We start from the raw sequence: 16,163 nt of genomic DNA on the forward strand, positions 1-16,163 counted from the left end.
AAAACTTTTTAAAGATTAAAGTTTTAAATGAAAATTAGAGATGCCACAGCAGTTAAGAGCACTGCTGCTTTTTCATAAGACTGAGGTTTGATTCCAGCAACCACATGGCTGCTCAGAACTGTCTGTAACTCCAGTTCGAGGAGATCCGACACCCTCACACATACATACAGACAAAATACCAATGCACATAAAATAGATGAATAAACCACCTTTTAAAAGACAATTCTAACATTTCTTTATTATGCTGGGACTTGAACCTAGAGCCTCGCTCACGGCAAATACTTGACCAATGTAATTCCAAATCCTTGCTTTTTTTTTTTTTCTTAATTCTTTTTATTTTCAAACAGGGGCTCCTTAAGTATCCTTTGCAGTCATCCTGCCTTAACCTTTTGAGCAGCTGAGGTTACCAGACTGGCCCTATATGTATTTATTTGTTATCATCATTATTGTTATTATCATATTCATTCATTCATTCATTTACTTAGAACCAGGGTTTTTCTGTGTAGCCCTGACTCCTCACTTTGCAAACCAGGCTGGCCTCGAACTCAGAGATCTGCCTCCCTCTGACTCCGGAGTGCTGGGATTAAAGATGCGCGCCACCACTGCCCGGCTGGGATACTTATTTTAAATACTCTCTGAAAGTCGCTTAGGCAGTGAACTAGAGGGCAATTCTATTTGATGTACGTCGATTAACGGAAAACAGGAGGAGCCTGGTGAGTTCCAGATTGATGAAAAAGCAAAGGATGGAGCAGGTAAGACGTTAGACCGCGCTTCGGGACTTGGAGGTTAGGCCAGGGAGCAATAGATGCCGAATCAGAAAGGCTGAGCCTGGGCATCCAGACCCACCGGGAGCTCCCGGACTAGGGTTCAGGGCTGACTTTCGCACGGTCTCGCCTTCTCAGGATAGAACTGGTCCAGGAGGGGCGGAGCCCAGGGTGGGCGGGGCAGGCGGTGGGCAGCCCCCCGCCACGCTGCAGTTGCCTGGACATTCCTGGCTCTTCGGGCCGGGGCGGAGGAGCTCCCGGCAGAGCGTGCCAGCCCCGCCGGGATCGTGATCCGTGGGAGCAGGAACCAGGCGGTGGAGGAGCCAGGTGAGCCGAACCCCCTGCACAGCGAGCCGAGTCTGGCTCTGGGTGAGCCCGGTCCCACATCGCGCTTCGGGACGTCAAGGGGAGAGCGTCCGCAGAGCTCCGGAGCTGCCCCCTCCAGCCCCGGGGACCTTGGCGCCCGCGCGGCGGGAGTGATTGGGTGGAGGGGGCGGTAAATCAGTAACCCGCAGCGCACACAGGGCCTTTTGTCCCCCTCCGTTCAAAGAGCACCCTGGTCACCGTTCTAGTTACTTATTGCCCACCGGGGCGGGGGCGATGGGCCAGCTGTCTATGCAACTCTGCATGAGGACAGATGACTTGCACCTCTGTCCAAGAGTGACGGGGTGGGGGCACTAAAGTAAGAGCACTGTCGCCCTTGGGTAACCGGCAGTGTGCTGGACATAACGATGAGAAAACCAGCTCTGGGAGAGAAGCGGTCACTTGCCCAGAGCTCCCCGTCCTGTGAGTGCGGGAGGGTGGAGAGAGAGCTCAGAGCTGTCTGTTGACAGTCTCTGGTGCTGGCGACTGTCAGTGACCACACCAAGGACTCCGTGGTTGTGAGTTCAGGACAGCTGGAAACGGGAATAAAATCTCCCCGACCTGTCCATCCTTTGGGGGCGCTAGAGAGACCCTCTCTGCATCACAGGGTGTGGTAGGACTCTTTTGCAGAGGGCACCACCAAACTGAGGAGAGGGGACAGGTCAAGGTTCTAAGATGATAGCTAAGCCAGTGGAGAAGAGGAATGGAGGTCACAAAGGTACAGGCAAGAAAGCAAACGTGCTGGACTTTAGACTCTCCTAAAGGAACTGAGAACAGATAGTGGGACTAACAAGATTGACACCGGCCTTTAAAATGAGGCCTAGAAAAGCTGGGCTTGGCATATGGGTTTTAACCAGTACCAGACGGGCAGAGGCAGGAGGCTGGCAGTGTGAAGACCAGCTTGGTTTACAGAGTGTCAAAGCTAGTCTGCCTGATCAACTTGGTGAGCTTGTCTCAAAATATAAATAAATAAATAAATAAATAAATAAATAAATAAGGTAAAGTAAGAAAAAATAAAATGATGATTTGCAGTTAACCCTTAAGACCTTGTAAACTGGGTCTTAGGGTGATTGGCAAAAAAAAAAAAAAAAGTGGGCGGTAGTGTTACATGCCTTTAATCCCAGCTCCTGGGAGGCAGAGGCAAGCAGATCTCTGTGAGTTTGAGGCCAGCCTGGTCTACATAGTGAGTTCCAGGACAGCCAGGACTGTTACACTGAGAAACCCTGTCTCGAAAAGCAAGCAAGCAAACAAACAAACAAAAAACCCGCTGGAAGGTAGAAGGTGAAGAACTGAGATTTGTTAAGATTCCAAGCAAGAAATGACCAGGACCTGGCCTAAGTAAGGGCAGGGGAAATGAAATACATTGAAGAATGTCTGAGGAGGTCAAATGGATTGACTGTAGGGGGCAGTGGGTCGAGGAGAGGAGGTTTAATGGGCAGAGTTCCCAGTTTGGGAAAATATGGAACGTAACGTTTAAGAACAGTGCTGTTTTCTTCGGCCTTACATATACTAAAGTTTCACTGATGCAAATTCACAAAGCAGCCATCTGTGGTGACACACACTTTTTGCTGTTCTTGTTGTTTGTTTTTTCGAGACAAGGTTTCTCTGTAGCTTTGGGGCCTGTCCTGGAACTGACTCTATAGGCCAGGCAGACCTTGAACTCACAAAGATCTGCCTGCCTCTACCTCCCGGGTGCTAGGATGAAAGGCGTGTGCCACCACCACCCCATGTGACGCACATCTTTAATGCCAGCACTCGATAGGCAAAAGCTGGCAGATCCTTGAGTTTGAGTCCAGCCTGGTCTACAGAGTGAGTTCCAGGGTGAGCCAGGTTACACAGAGAAACCCTGTCTTGAAAAACCAAAACCAAAACAAACAAGAAACCAAGTTCACAAGGCATTCCATACGTAAAAAGCAGGCTCTGGGGTTAGGGCTGTAGCTCAGCAGCACTGACCCAACATGAGCAAGGTCCTGGAGAAAAAGAATACTGATCCACAGACGACAGTGCCACCTGGACAGATAACAGTCCTACCCAGGACTAGGTGACAGGGCTGTATGCCCCTGGGACTACACTGGTTCCCTGCTCAAGTTAAGGCTTAGCTCTCGGTCTTCCTTTTGGGACACAGGGATCCTGCATTTGGAGAAGGGTTTCTAGGTGCAGTGAGTGCGTGAATTATACTTAACAGCAACCATTCAGAAGCAAAGAATGATTGCCTAAAGTCGGACAGAGGGTGCCAGACGAGCAGTCAGTGTGGGGTCAGGGAGCACACCTCACCAACACCCTGTGTGTGCCATCCCTCCAGGCATCGTCTCTTTTAGCCCAGAAGCAATCCTATGATGATAATGATCCAGAAAGGGACAAAGATAGGTCTTGGAAAGACTTGGGATTTGAGTTTGTTACTACCAGACATGTAATATCTGTGTTATTTGCAAAACCAGCTAAATATGAGGCTCAGTGTCGTGTTTGCTTAGCATACAAGGAGGTCTTGGGTTAATCCCCATCTCTGCAAAAAACAATAAGCAAAACCAAACAAACTCCTACATTGTCTAAGACAAAGTTGGGAGGATACAAGCCAACTGAAGTGCCCTCAGGATGCATTTCTGGCTCAGAGCAAGGAAGAATGTCCTTAATTTGGACAGTGCCTTGCCAGACGCGAGCACCCAGCCGCTGGAAGGATCCCAGGCTGGACATGGAAATGTCAGTAATGCTAAAGAGTGGGGTCCAGTTAGACAGCATCCAGATGCTGAAGGCTGGCCTTGTGTAAGATTCCACTTTTCTTTAACTCTTCAGCAGTGAATTCATCTATTCAGCAAAAAAATAAATGATGTGTACTGAGAGCGAGCGAAAGATATGTCACCATCCTTGCTTTCTTCCAAGAAAAGAATCCTAAAACTGCCCTTTCTGTGAAGACATGCCAGGGTCTCAGCAGGACCCAAGGCAAGCCGGAAGTCCAGCACACCCCACTGCAGAGCCTCCTGTGGGGAGGCCTTGGGCTCTGCCAACAGCGGCGCTGGTTTCAGCCTTGGCCCTACTACTGTCTGGCTGGGGTTTGGATGAGCCTACTGACTGCTTTCTCCCTCTGTTTCAGGAAGGTGGTCAGCGGGAAGTCTGGCCTGGGTCCTGAGAACAGCTGGAAGGAAATGTGGCTGCTCTCGGCCCTACTGAGCATCCTTCTGGGGACACCAGCCTTGTTCCTTGAGGCCTCTGAGGAAATGGAGCTGGGTATGGCCTCTAAGGTGGGAGAGGGTGGCAGGGAAGGGGCTTCTGACTGAGCAAAGCTGGAGAGGATCCTGGCTCCGGCCCCAAGAAAGTGGCAGCAAGGCAGGGCTCGAGCGTTGAGATTCACGGTCTGGTTCCCAGCAAGCACCCTCCTATCTGTATGTCTACAAGAGAGGACTAGCCTTGCAGGGCACAGAGCCTGGGCTAGACTGCAGAGCCAGTGGTGAGCCCCTTGGCTGTATGTATACATGTGTGTGGTTCTGTGCACTGGGTGTGTTGATTGGGAGGTCCAAGCAGCATGTGTGGTGTGTGTACCGAGTATAGTGTGCCTTAAAAGTGTGGCATGTGTCCTGTATGGCACCTATAGCATGTACCTTGTGTGTATATGTGTGTGTGTTTGGGGCAGTAGCATGTCTAGCATATGTGCCAAGTGTGTGTGTGTGACAACTCCCAGAAAAAGTGTAGCATTGTCCCTACAAAAGCAGAGCATTTGTAGCATGTGGTTATGCGTGTGGGAGCAGCATGTGTCTGTCACGAGATGTTCCACATGCGTAGTCGCATGTTCTCTGTGTGCCTCAGATGGAGCTATGAGTATCACTAACTTCTGCCGTCTGCCCCAGAGCCCTGCCTAGCCCCGAACCTGGAACAGCACGAGCAGGTATTGGCTGTGGCCCTGGGGCAGCCCGTGAGGCAGTGCTGTGGGCGTACTGAGCGCGGTGGTCACTGGTACAAGGAGGGCAGCCGCTTAGCATCTGCTGGACGAGTACGGGGCTGGAGGGGTCGCCTGGAGATTGCCAGCTTCTTCCCCGAGGATGCTGGCCAATACCTCTGCCTGGCGCGTGGTTCTATGACTGTCTTACACAATCTTACCTTGATTGTGGTTGGTAAGAGATTTTGACAAGGAGTTTAGGGGTGACTTGGGAGAGAAACTCTCCTCTCTTGGACTTCAGATACCTTCCTTTGTCCCCCGAATAGACTCCTTAACCTCCATCAATAATAATGAGGACCCCAAGACCCTCAGCGGCTCCTCAAGTGGGCATATTTACCCCCAGCAAGGTTGGTATGCCTTCGCATGGACTCCCCCACTACACATCTGGTCACTGAGAAGAGACCTATATGGGAGCCAAGGTCACCTTAGTAATTAGGGGTCCTAATTACTCTTCTCCCTATAGCACCCTACTGGACACACCCCCAACGCATGGAAAAGAAACTGCATGCAGTGCCTGCCGGGAACACGGTCAAATTCCGCTGCCCAGCTGCAGGCAACCCCATGCCCACTATCCATTGGCTCAAGGATGGACAGGCCTTCCATGGGGAGAATCGCATTGGAGGCATTCGGGTGAGTCTTGGCATCCAAGTCCAGCTGCTCCCCCATTTTCATTTTTCCCATATAGCCCCTCCCATAGATCAATATATCTAATGAGGAAGGTAATCACAGAGCCCCAGACAATGGGCAGTTCTGGCTCAAATTCCTAATCTGCCACTCCCAAATTTTGCCCTTTTGTCTCCTCAACCTTAGCAACAGGCGACTCCTGTGTTCTGGTGGAGTTCTCATTGACGACGACAATGTTTATAGAGAGGGGCACTGAAGATTCATTTTTATTTATTTTTTATTTTTGTGTGAATAAATACCATATGTATTGATGCCCACAGAGTCTAGAGGAGGGCATCAGACCCCTGGGAGCTAGAATTATATGGACAGTTGTGAGCTGTCTGGAGTGGGTGCTAAGCAACAAACCCAGGTCCTCAGAAGAACAGCAAGTGCTCCTAACCACTGAGCATCTCTCCAGCCCTGATGATGCTGGTTTTACTTTTGGTTTTGTTTGTTTGTTTTTGTTTTTATTTTGTATTTTTGAGACAGGGTCTCCCTGTAGCCCTGCCTGCCCTGGAACTCACTATGTAGACCAGGATGGCCTCAAATTCCCAAAATCTGCTTTGCCTCTGCCTTCCAGGTGCTGAGACTGAAGGCGCGTGCCACCTCACTGGGGTGATACTGCTGTTTTTGAAATAGGGTTTTACCTTAGAGTTCAAGCTAGTCTCCAAGTGCAGCCTCCTGATTGGCGTCTCCTTCTGTAAAGTTGGAAGAAGCATAGACTGGTAGGCGTCACAGGCGTCAGCACCTCACTTTGAAGCTGAGCTCCATGCTGTAAAGAGGAACCTGAGACTCAGAGTGGGCAAAGACCAGCACGGTGGTTCTCAACCTATGGGTCACGACCCCTTCAGGGGTCAAATGACCTTTTCATAGGGGTCGCATATCAGATATCCTGTATATCAGATATTTTTATTACAATTCATAACAGCAGCAAAGTTGCAGTTATGAAGTAGCCATGAAAATAATTTTATGGTCAGGGGTCACTGCAACATGAGGAACTGTATTAAAAGGTTGTAGCATTAGGAACATTGAGAACCATTGGTTCTAGCACAAGGAAGCACTCCCAGGTAGGGTGCAACTAAAACTCAAGACTCAAGCTAGGGCTCAGGCAATTTTGTGTGTGTGTGTGTGTGTGTGTGTGTGTGTGTGTGTGTGTGTGTGCTTGTTTGAGACAGGATCTCACTGTGTAGTTTTGACTGGCTTGGAATTCACTTTGTAGACCAGACTGGCCTTGCCTTTGCCTTCCAAGTGCTGGGATTAAAGGTATGAACCACCGTGCCTGGCCTTTAAATACTTTTTTTTTCTTTTTAGGATTTATTTATTTGTATGAATGTTTTGCCTGCATGTATATACGTGTACTTTGTATATGTCCAGTGCCTGCAGAGGCTAGAAGAGAGAGTGTCAGATCCCTGGAACTGGAGCTACAGATGGTTGGGAGCCGCCGTGTGGGTGCTGGGAATTGAATCTGGGACCTCTGGATAAGAGCAGCCGGTGCTCTAAACTACTGCACAATCCCTCCAGCCCCATTCGGACACTTCATACAGCCTTGTTCTCTGTCTAGGGAACTCTGGCCTTGGGAGATTGAGAAGATCCCCATAGGCAGATCCTCTCCTCCCTCTGCCCCGGTTTTCCCGAGTTCCGTGGTCCCCTATGGGCACTTCCTCTACTTGCAGCTGCGCCACCAACACTGGAGCCTGGTGATGGAAAGCGTGGTGCCCTCGGACCGTGGCACATACACGTGCCTTGTGGAGAACTCCCTGGGCAGCATTCGCTACAGCTATCTGTTGGATGTGCTGGGTGAGTGGATGGGCTGAGTGGCAGGACAAACAATTTCCCTTACCTTGGGCTCCAGCCTGCCCTCAGGGTGGGTATCTTGTCCTAGAGACAAGGGAGAGTCAGTCTTAGAGGAGTCAAATAGTTCCAAGGATCCGAAGGGAGTAAAGTGAACCGAAGGAACAGACGTCTGCCTAAAGGAAAAGTGAGAAGGGCATCCAGGCAAATGGCACAGGCTGGATTCAGTTCTTAAGAAAGCAATGCATTAGTGGGTAGATGTATGCCATGGGGGCAGCACTTATGGGGGTGGGGCACAGGCTGTGGAAGCACAGTTTTAAATGTGAGTGTGAGAAGCTATCCAGGACCTAAAAGTTGAAGGAAGGTAAACAGAAGGTGGACAAGGTCTACACTGTATGTCTAGAAGGTCCTTCCCTTGAACTGAGGGGGTGGCTGGGAGCAGGTAAACTGGGTGATTTTGTGGGTGCCACTGGTCAGGGTTGACGGCCTGGCCTGGTCCCCAGAGCGGTCCCCGCACCGGCCCATCCTGCAGGCGGGGCTCCCAGCCAACACCACAGCTGTGGTTGGCAGCAATGTGGAGCTGCTGTGTAAGGTGTACAGTGACGCCCAGCCCCACATCCAGTGGCTGAAGCACATCGTTATCAATGGCAGCAGTTTCGGCGCTGACGGCTTCCCATACGTACAAGTCCTAAAGGTTCGGTTCCAGCTAGCGCCTGGGCCCCATCCTTTTCCCGCTGGGGTGGGATGATCCCCCAACCACACTCCCAGCTACAGTCTGGCCCCAGACCCTTCTGTGACCCAGCATATCCACTGCTTCAGACAACAGACATCAATAGCTCAGAGGTAGAGGTCCTGTATCTGAGGAACGTGTCGGCTGAGGATGCGGGAGAGTATACCTGCCTGGCAGGCAACTCCATCGGCCTTTCTTACCAGTCAGCGTGGCTCACGGTGCTTCCAGGTGAGCAAGGTGGGGAGGGGACTACAGACTTCCTCTCCGGTTCGTTGTGGGCTATTGCCTGTTGGGTAGGCAGTTTCCTTACCTGTGCGGGGTACAGTATTTGTTTGTTTGGGGCACAGTACATGTTAGACAAATGCTTTCTTGCTGAATTCAGTAGGGATATGTATTTGATTTTATATGACTGTCCACGTGATCCTCAGGGATTCTAAGACTTTGTATAACTGCGACCTTTTCAGGGTGTGTGTCCCTATATGTGTTGGTAGCTAAGGGAACCTAAGCTGTGGCGGGGAGGACTGACCAATCCGAACACTAACTGCTCAGTTTCTCTGTCTATGAACTTCTGACTGCGAGAACAGAGGAAGACGTCACATGGACAGCAGCAGCGTCTGAGGCCCGATACACAGACATCATCCTCTATGTGTCAGGCTCACTGGCTCTGGCTGTGCTCTTGCTGCTGGCCGGGGTCTATCACCGACAAGCATTCCACAGCCACCACTCCCGCCCACCTGCCACTGTACAAAAGCTGTCCCGTTTCCCTTTGGCGCGCCAGGTACTGTGTCTGTCCCCCAGCCCTGGCCCTGCATGGCTCTCGGCCTGACTCCAGCAGGCAGAACAAATCTCCTACTTTGCAGTTCTCTTTGGAGTCGGGGTCCTCTGGCAAATCAAGCCTGGCCCTGGTGAGAGGTGTCCGGTTGTCCTCCAGTGGCCCGCCCTTGCTCACGGGCCTTGTGAATCTAGACCTACCTCTAGACCCACATTGGGAGTTCCCCCGGGACAGGTATACTAACCAGGGTACAGATGGGGGTACCAACGCAAGCATGGTACCCACAGATCTGAGGCATGGGCCTTCTTGATCTCCAGGTTGGTGCTCGGAAAGCCCCTGGGCGAGGGCTGCTTTGGGCAAGTGGTTCGCGCAGAAGCGTATGGCATGGACCCCTCTCAGCCCGACCAAACCAGCACTGTGGCTGTGAAGATGCTGAAAGGTATCTGTGGCAACCTGGGCAGGGCATACTGGGACCAAACTCTACTGCTGGCCCGGGCAAGTGACTTCTGAGCCTCAGTTTCTCCTTGTGTTTCTATAGGGATGAATAATGGTCCATTAACTCTCAGGCTGAAGTTCGTAGGATGTGTCTGGTACATGGAACTTAGTAAATTTTTGAGGCAGGGTATGGGATTGGTTTTCTTGAGGCTGGGTCACACTCTAGCCTGGGCTGACCTGGAAGTCACTCTGCAATCCAGCCCGCCCTGGAACTCACAGTGCTCCTCCTGCCTCATCCTCCTGAGCACTGGAATGACACCTGGATTGCTCAGTAAATGTTAACCACTGGGATGATCCCTATGAGACCTGTGGTGGCTGAGGCTCTGACCTCTTATCTCCTTGTCTCCCTCGCTTGTCTTCTGCCTCATCCCCATCAGTCCCACTAAAATATCACGCGTGTGCCATCATCACATATTCCTCCCACTCCAAGTCTGTTTGTTTTGTTTGTTTTTGGTTTTTTTCAAGACAAGGTTTCTCTGTACCTTTGGTGCCTGTCCTGGAACTGGCTCTTGTAGACCAGGCTGGCCTCGAACTCACAGAGATCCACCTGCCTCTGCCTCCCAAGTGCTGGGATTAAAGACATGCGCCACCACTGCCCGGCTGCAAGTCTGTACCTTTAGGATAGAACAGCCATCTGTTGAAAAGTCCCAGTCTCAGGGCTGAAGAGATGGCTGAGCCCTTGAGAGTGTTTGCTGCTCTTGAGGAGGGCCCAGGTTCAATTTCCAGCACCCACATCAGGTAACTCAAAGCCACCTGTGACTCCAGCTCTAGGGATTCTGACATCCTGTCTGACCTCTGAAAGCACCCCACACACGTGGCATACCCACACACATGAACAAAATCAAATCTTGAAAAAAAAAAAGTGGCAGGTCCAAGATGGGTTGGGGTACAAGCTGTAATTGTAGGTACTTGGGAGAGTAAGCCAATAGGATGGCAAAGTCAAGGTCTGCCTAGGCTACAGACTGAGTTCAAGTCCCGCCTGGAAAACTTAGTGAAACCCTTTCCCAAAATATGAAAAGGTCTGGTTAAGTGTCTTGCTTAACGTGCAAGGGTCAACATGCCGTCCCCAGTAATGACAGAGAGAGTAAAAAGCCTCAAGCAATGCCCCAAAGTGTTCTGCGGTCGCTTAGCATCCATCCAGTAGAATCTCTTTTACTTTTATTTTTAAAAGTTTATGACTTTACAAAAATTTAAAAGGAGAAGAAGAAGAAACTAAAGTTTAAGGCTTTTTAGACAGGGTCATACTTTACAGTGCTGACTGGGCTTCATAGACCAAGCTGGACTTGAACTCACAACGATCCACATGCCTCTGCCTCCCATGAGCTGGGATTTAAGGCGATTATTGTTGTCTTATGTGTGTAAGCGTGGGCACGTGTGAGCACATACCATCCTGTGCCGGTGGCTGTCCGAGAACACCCGGTGGGGTCCTTTCAGGGTTCACACTCTGTTATCAGGTTTCTACACTGAGCCACCTTGTTAGCTCCTTCATGTTTTCCTCTGTATTTATTATACATGTATGTATTGATTTTTGTTGGTGGTGATTTTTTGAGACAGCGTTTCTTTGTGTACCCCTGGCTGTTCTGGAACTCACTCTGTACACCAGGTTGGCCTCGAGCTCACAGAGATCCGCCTGTCTCTGCCTCTGGAGTGCTGGATCAAAGGCGTGCGCCACCACTGCCCGGCTCATTGTTTTGTTTTGTTCTGTGTAAATCATATCATGCTTACTCAATCTCTTTCTGCTTAATATTATACCATTTGGGCCTAGTCATCTTGCTGGGCCCCCCATTAGAACCTGTTGCTGTCCCCAGCCACTTTGCAAGAACAACCCCAGCCACTGCATTTTCCTCCCTCCTTCCCTCCCTCCCTCCCTTCTTCCCTATCTCCCTCTGTCCGCACAGCTGAAGCCAGCTGGCACTTTCTGGGAGGCAGTGATTATGAAATAGGTTCCTTCATATTGATGTGTGACCAGGATAAGAATCATATCTTTGTCCCAAAGCTTCAGGTCAGTCCTGAGGGCCTAGTCCCTGGTCCTTAGCCCTGTCTTCTCAAGGGAAGTCATAGAAGTCTCTCCTTCGCAGATGATAACAAGACCTCAGGGTGCTTCCTAGGAAATGTTACCTCACCCAGGGACTAGTTAGCACAGCTGCTTCCTTCCGGTTGGGAGCTTCTGCCTCTCCCATCCCTGGACCTACTCATGGAAAGGTCAGCCCTTAAGATCTTTCATGTTTCATCTTTGCAACTTCTGTGAGATGTTCTGCTTCATATAAGACAAGCCTTCATATAAGACAAGGTTCAGAGAGGTTGAGAGACCTGTGAGGTATGTGTGTGCTAGGTGTGTGTGCGTGTGGGCAGGTGGAGGTGTGCAGCCCCAGCTGTCCTCCTCCATTACTTGTGAGGTATGTGTGTGCTGGGTGTGTGTGTGCATGTGGGCAGGTGGAGGTGTGCAGCCCCTGCTGTCCTCCATTACTTACTGCCTTTTGTTTCTGAGACAGTCTCTCGCTGACCCTGGAGCTTGCTGTTTCAGCTGCACTAGCTGGTCCTCTAGCTACCACCTGCCGCCACTCCCCATAACCCAGGTGTTAGGGTCACAGCTGCTGTACTGCTGCACCCAGCTTTTATGTGGGTGTTGGGGATCTGAGTTCAGGTCCTCAGGTGTGTGCAGCAAACATTTTATCCACTGAGCATCTCCCCAGACCATTGAAGGAATTATGTGAGCCAGGCAGAGTGGCACATGTCTTTAATCCCAGCAGTCAGAAGGTTGAGGTAGGCAGATCTCTGAGTTGGAGGCCAGCCTGGTCTACAGCGCTAGTTCTGGGACAGCCAGGGCTATACAGAGAAACACTGCCTTGACTAAACAAACAAACAAACAAACAAACAAATAAATAAATAGGATTTCATTCGTATATATATGAGTATACATGAATATATATATATATGTACATATACATACATAGTCTCTATATATAGTCCTGACTGTCCTAGAGCTCAATACGTATGTCAGGCTGGTCTCAAACTCATGGGAGATTAAAGGTGTGAGTTATCACACCTGTGGAATTATTCTTTTTAGCACTTGGTTTGGTTTTTTTTTTTTTGAGAATTCCATACATGAGTACTGCATTTACATCATTTTCACCCCACTCTGTTCTCCTTCCAAATCCTCTGTGCTTCCTACTCTCTTACAAATTCATGGACTCTTCTTTAAATACACACATGCGCGCGCGCACACACACACACACACATATGCACACACATGTATGCACGTACACACACTCATTGTTTTGAGGGCTTTTTTTGTCTCATGTAGCCCAGGCTAGCCTCCTGTTCATCAAGTACTAGGATCAGAAGTGGGCTCTACCATGCCTAGTCTTATGTAGCAGTGAGGACCAACACTAGGCTTCACACTAGGCGAGCACTCTACAAGCTGAACTACATCCCCAGCTCTAAAACACTTCCCTTTTTTGTTTTGTTTTATGTTATTTTGTTTGTCGAGACAGGGTTTCTCTGTAGCTTTGGAGCCTGTCCTGGAACTCTCTCTGTAGACCAGGCTGGCCTCATAGTCATAGAGATCTGCCTGCCTCTGCCTCCCGAGTGCTGGGATTAAAGGTGTGCACCACCACTACCTGGCTAAAAGGCTTCTTTTAAGGCACACAGCCCAGCAGGGTTTCAGCCCAGATCTACCCAAGCCTTGGTCCAGTGTTCCTTGCCTGCCCCACTCTATTCTGTTCTATGGAGCTGAAGGGCAGCTTCCTCACCCCAGCTGCTGGCTTTGCAGACAATGCCTCTGACAAGGATCTGGCGGACCTGGTATCCGAGATGGAGGTGATGAAGCTAATAGGCCGACACAAGAATATCATCAACCTGCTGGGTGTCTGCACTCAGGAAGGTAGGGCAGGAGCTGGGATACAGACGGGCAGTTGGGATGCAAAGGCACAATTTTGCCAGCCTTCCCATCCCCTGGCCCATGCCTACCCCCTGTAGGGCCCCTGTATGTGATTGTGGAATGTGCTGCCAAGGGAAACCTTCGGGAATTCCTCCGTGCCCGGCGCCCCCCAGGCCCTGACCTCAGCCCTGATGGGCCTCGGAGCAGTGATGGGCCACTCTCCTTCCCGGCCCTGGTCTCCTGTGCCTACCAGGTGGCCCGAGGCATGCAGTATCTGGAGTCTCGGAAGGTGTGGACAAGAGACAGTGCTAGTGTGCTCTGGACCACTCTAACTCTCCCATCTCCACGACTTCCATGCTGGTGGCCCTGGATGTCCCCAGCCGCTCCTTGTTTCCTGTTCACTGCTCTGTTCTTTATACGTGGCTCCACACAGATGCAGCTAACTCTGCATGTCCCCACTTGTAACACTGCATGTCCCCATTCGCTCCTCACCACTCTCTAACCCAGGGGCGAGGCAAATGAAGCCATGGTGCAGGTGTGGGCTTCCTCCTTTCCCTTTCTCTGGTGCTGGGGATTCAGCCCAGGCCTTTGCCCACTCCATTTCTCGTCTGTTGGGGCCGAGTGACCCTAGCCCCTGGACTTACTGTGAAATGATGAGCACAGCTCCCAGACACGTGTCCTGATATACCAAAGTCCCCTGCCCTCTTCTTAGTGCATCCACCGGGACCTGGCTGCCCGAAATGTACTGGTGACTGAGGACGATGTGATGAAGATTGCTGACTTTGGGCTGGCCCGTGGCGTCCACCATATTGACTACTATAAGAAAACCAGCAATGTGAGGGGCGGGGTGTAGATACATGGGAATGAGGTGGGGGCTGGGTCTGGTATGGAAGGTATAGGCCCTGTAAACTCAACACCATTGTTCCCACCTTCTTCCTCTAGGGCCGCCTGCCCGTCAAGTGGATGGCTCCTGAGGCCTTGTTTGATCGTGTATACACACACCAGAGTGATGTGTGAGTCCGGGAACTGGGGGGTCTTAGATATCAGCTATGGTCATTCCGCCCTCTAAAAAAAACAAGGCGCTTGCCGAAGTCGTAAGATCCTAGGAGTCCCTCTGATTAGGCCTGGGACTTGTGTAGCTCCAGACTCCAAAAGAAATGAGTGCCCCTCCCTGTCTCCAAGGGTGGATCGTGACTGCAGTAGCCTCTACCATAGCCTTAAGGAGGAAGAATGCTGGGCCCTGCTGAGTCTCACTTCTCCCTCTAGGTGGTCATTTGGGATTCTGCTGTGGGAGATCTTCACCCTTGGGGGCTCCCCATACCCTGGCATCCCTGTGGAAGAGCTGTTCTCACTGCTGCGAGAGGGGCACAGGATGGACCGGCCCCCGAACTGCCCCCCAGAGTTGTAAGGATGCCTTCCCCTGCCCAACCTTACAGACCTCATCCTCTGCCCTGGCTTTGGCCTCAGGCGTTGGCCCTGGTTATGGAGCAGCAACCCACTCGCCGTCTCTCCTCTTTCTCTCTGTGGCTTGTGTTGTCCTGGGTCTGCTCTCTAGTGAATTGCTCTGCTTCTCCCTCCCAGGCCCCTGAGGCCCAGCCCCAGGGAGCCCACAGTCCCTAGACATAAGTTCTTTGACTCAACCCCAGGTACGGGTTAATGAGGGAGTGTTGGCACGCGGCGCCCTCTCAGAGGCCGACTTTTAAGCAACTGGTGGAAGCGCTAGACAAGGTCCTGCTGGCTGTCTCTGAGGAGGTACTGCCCACTCCTGCCCCGTGCCCTCTCTGCACCGCCCCCGTGACTTGGTGACATAAATACGAAGCACACTGCCCCAGAGGCTGGAAGCTGACCAGCTTCACTCTTTGCAGTACCTTGACCTCCGCCTGACCTTTGGACCCTACTGCCCTTCCAACGGGGATGCCAGCAGCACCTGCTCCTCCGGTGACTCTGTTTTCAGCCACGACCCCTTGCCACTCCAGCCAAGCCCCTTCCCTCTCCCTGGAGTGCAGACGTGAACAGGAGCCCCATGTTGTGTGGGCGGGTAGGTCAGTGGCAATGGGCTCCTAGCTCAGCTGCCACCTGACACAGCGTTTGATGTTGGCAGCACCAGGCCTCTAACTTGAGGCTACTGCTGCCCCAGATCCTCTGGCCCTGCTTTGGGGAGGCCCCATTCTTGGTCCTAAGGTTCATAGTTCAGGCCCTCTGCTCTATCTAGCCTTATGTTCCCAACCCAGAATTCAACTCTAGTCTCAGGGTCCTGCCCTGTCCTTGGACTTATCCTCAGAGAAGCTAACTGTTAGGGCTTCATGCTCTGGACCTTGGCACTTAGCTTCCATCTCAGGGGCTTGCTAGGCCTGACTACAAAGCTTTTGTCCCAAATCTTTCTGATTGCCCAGACTACCTAGAGGTTAGAGGCCTCTGACCTCCTTGACTCCAGCCCCAAGCCTCACCTCCCATCACTGTCCCAGCATCTTGGTCAAATGAGCTCTGGGTGTCCCTGAGAGACTAGAAGCCTGTGGAAAACACAGAAGATGACATTTTTATAAATTATTTTTTGAAATAAATCTGTGTGCCTGGTGACTCCCCTGAGGGGCAGGGTGTAGGGTGGGAAGACTCCCTGTGCTGGGAGCTCTGTCTGGGTGACAGAGACTGAGGGATGTGTGCCAGGCCTTCAGTTGGCTTCCACCCCTAGCTGTGCTATGGCAGACCCAGAGGTGGGTACGTACCCACCCTTCCAGAACCATTCTTGTGTGTGCCATGGTGTGAGAGTTCATGGGCAG

At 51.3% G+C, this 16,163-nt stretch overlaps 1 protein-coding gene across 3 annotated transcripts; it reads left to right on the top strand.

Annotated features, from left to right (window-relative positions):
* The first annotated feature begins 935 nt into the window (after positions 1-935).
* Fgfr4 (fibroblast growth factor receptor 4) lies at positions 936-15,947 on the top strand. 3 transcript variants are annotated; one of them, XM_048447798.3, is made up of 18 exons: positions 936-1,091; positions 4,216-4,349; positions 4,967-5,230; positions 5,322-5,402; positions 5,519-5,685; positions 7,392-7,515; positions 8,013-8,203; positions 8,329-8,467; positions 8,824-9,017; positions 9,100-9,245; positions 9,329-9,450; positions 13,279-13,389; positions 13,485-13,675; positions 14,099-14,221; positions 14,329-14,399; positions 14,653-14,790; positions 15,033-15,138; positions 15,252-15,947. In XM_048447798.3, exons 2-18 carry the CDS (start codon positions 4,268-4,270, stop codon positions 15,396-15,398), a joined length of 2,397 nt encoding a protein of 798 aa, XP_048303755.1. In that variant the 5' UTR covers positions 936-1,091; positions 4,216-4,267; the 3' UTR covers positions 15,399-15,947. The 3 variants fall into 3 exon arrangements, with proteins under 3 accessions (XP_048303755.1, XP_048303754.1, XP_048303753.1); XM_048447797.3 differs by having other exon boundaries at positions 9,112-9,245; XM_048447796.3 differs by lacking the exon at positions 936-1,091 and adding an exon at positions 1,530-1,550.
* Positions 15,948-16,163: the final 216 nt, after the last annotated feature.

This window comes from Myodes glareolus, chromosome 14 (genome assembly GCF_982192425.1).
Source record: "Myodes glareolus chromosome 14, mMyoGla1.1, whole genome shotgun sequence".
NCBI lineage: Eukaryota > Metazoa > Chordata > Mammalia > Rodentia > Cricetidae > Myodes > Myodes glareolus.

What these genes read in the sequence shown, in the direction of transcription:
- Fgfr4 (XM_048447798.3), top strand. Translation starts at nt 4,268, where the DNA reads ATGTGGCTGCTCTCGGCCCTACTGAGCATCCTTCTGGGGACACCAGCC. An exon ending in CTCTGAGGAAATGGAGCTGG is followed by an intron (nt 4,350 to 4,966) that starts GTATGGCCTCTA and finishes CGTCTGCCCCAG; the next exon opens with AGCCCTGCCTAGCCCCGAAC. An exon ending in CCGAACTGCCCCCCAGAGTT is followed by an intron (nt 14,791 to 15,032) that starts GTAAGGATGCCT and finishes ACTCAACCCCAG; the next exon opens with GTACGGGTTAATGAGGGAGT.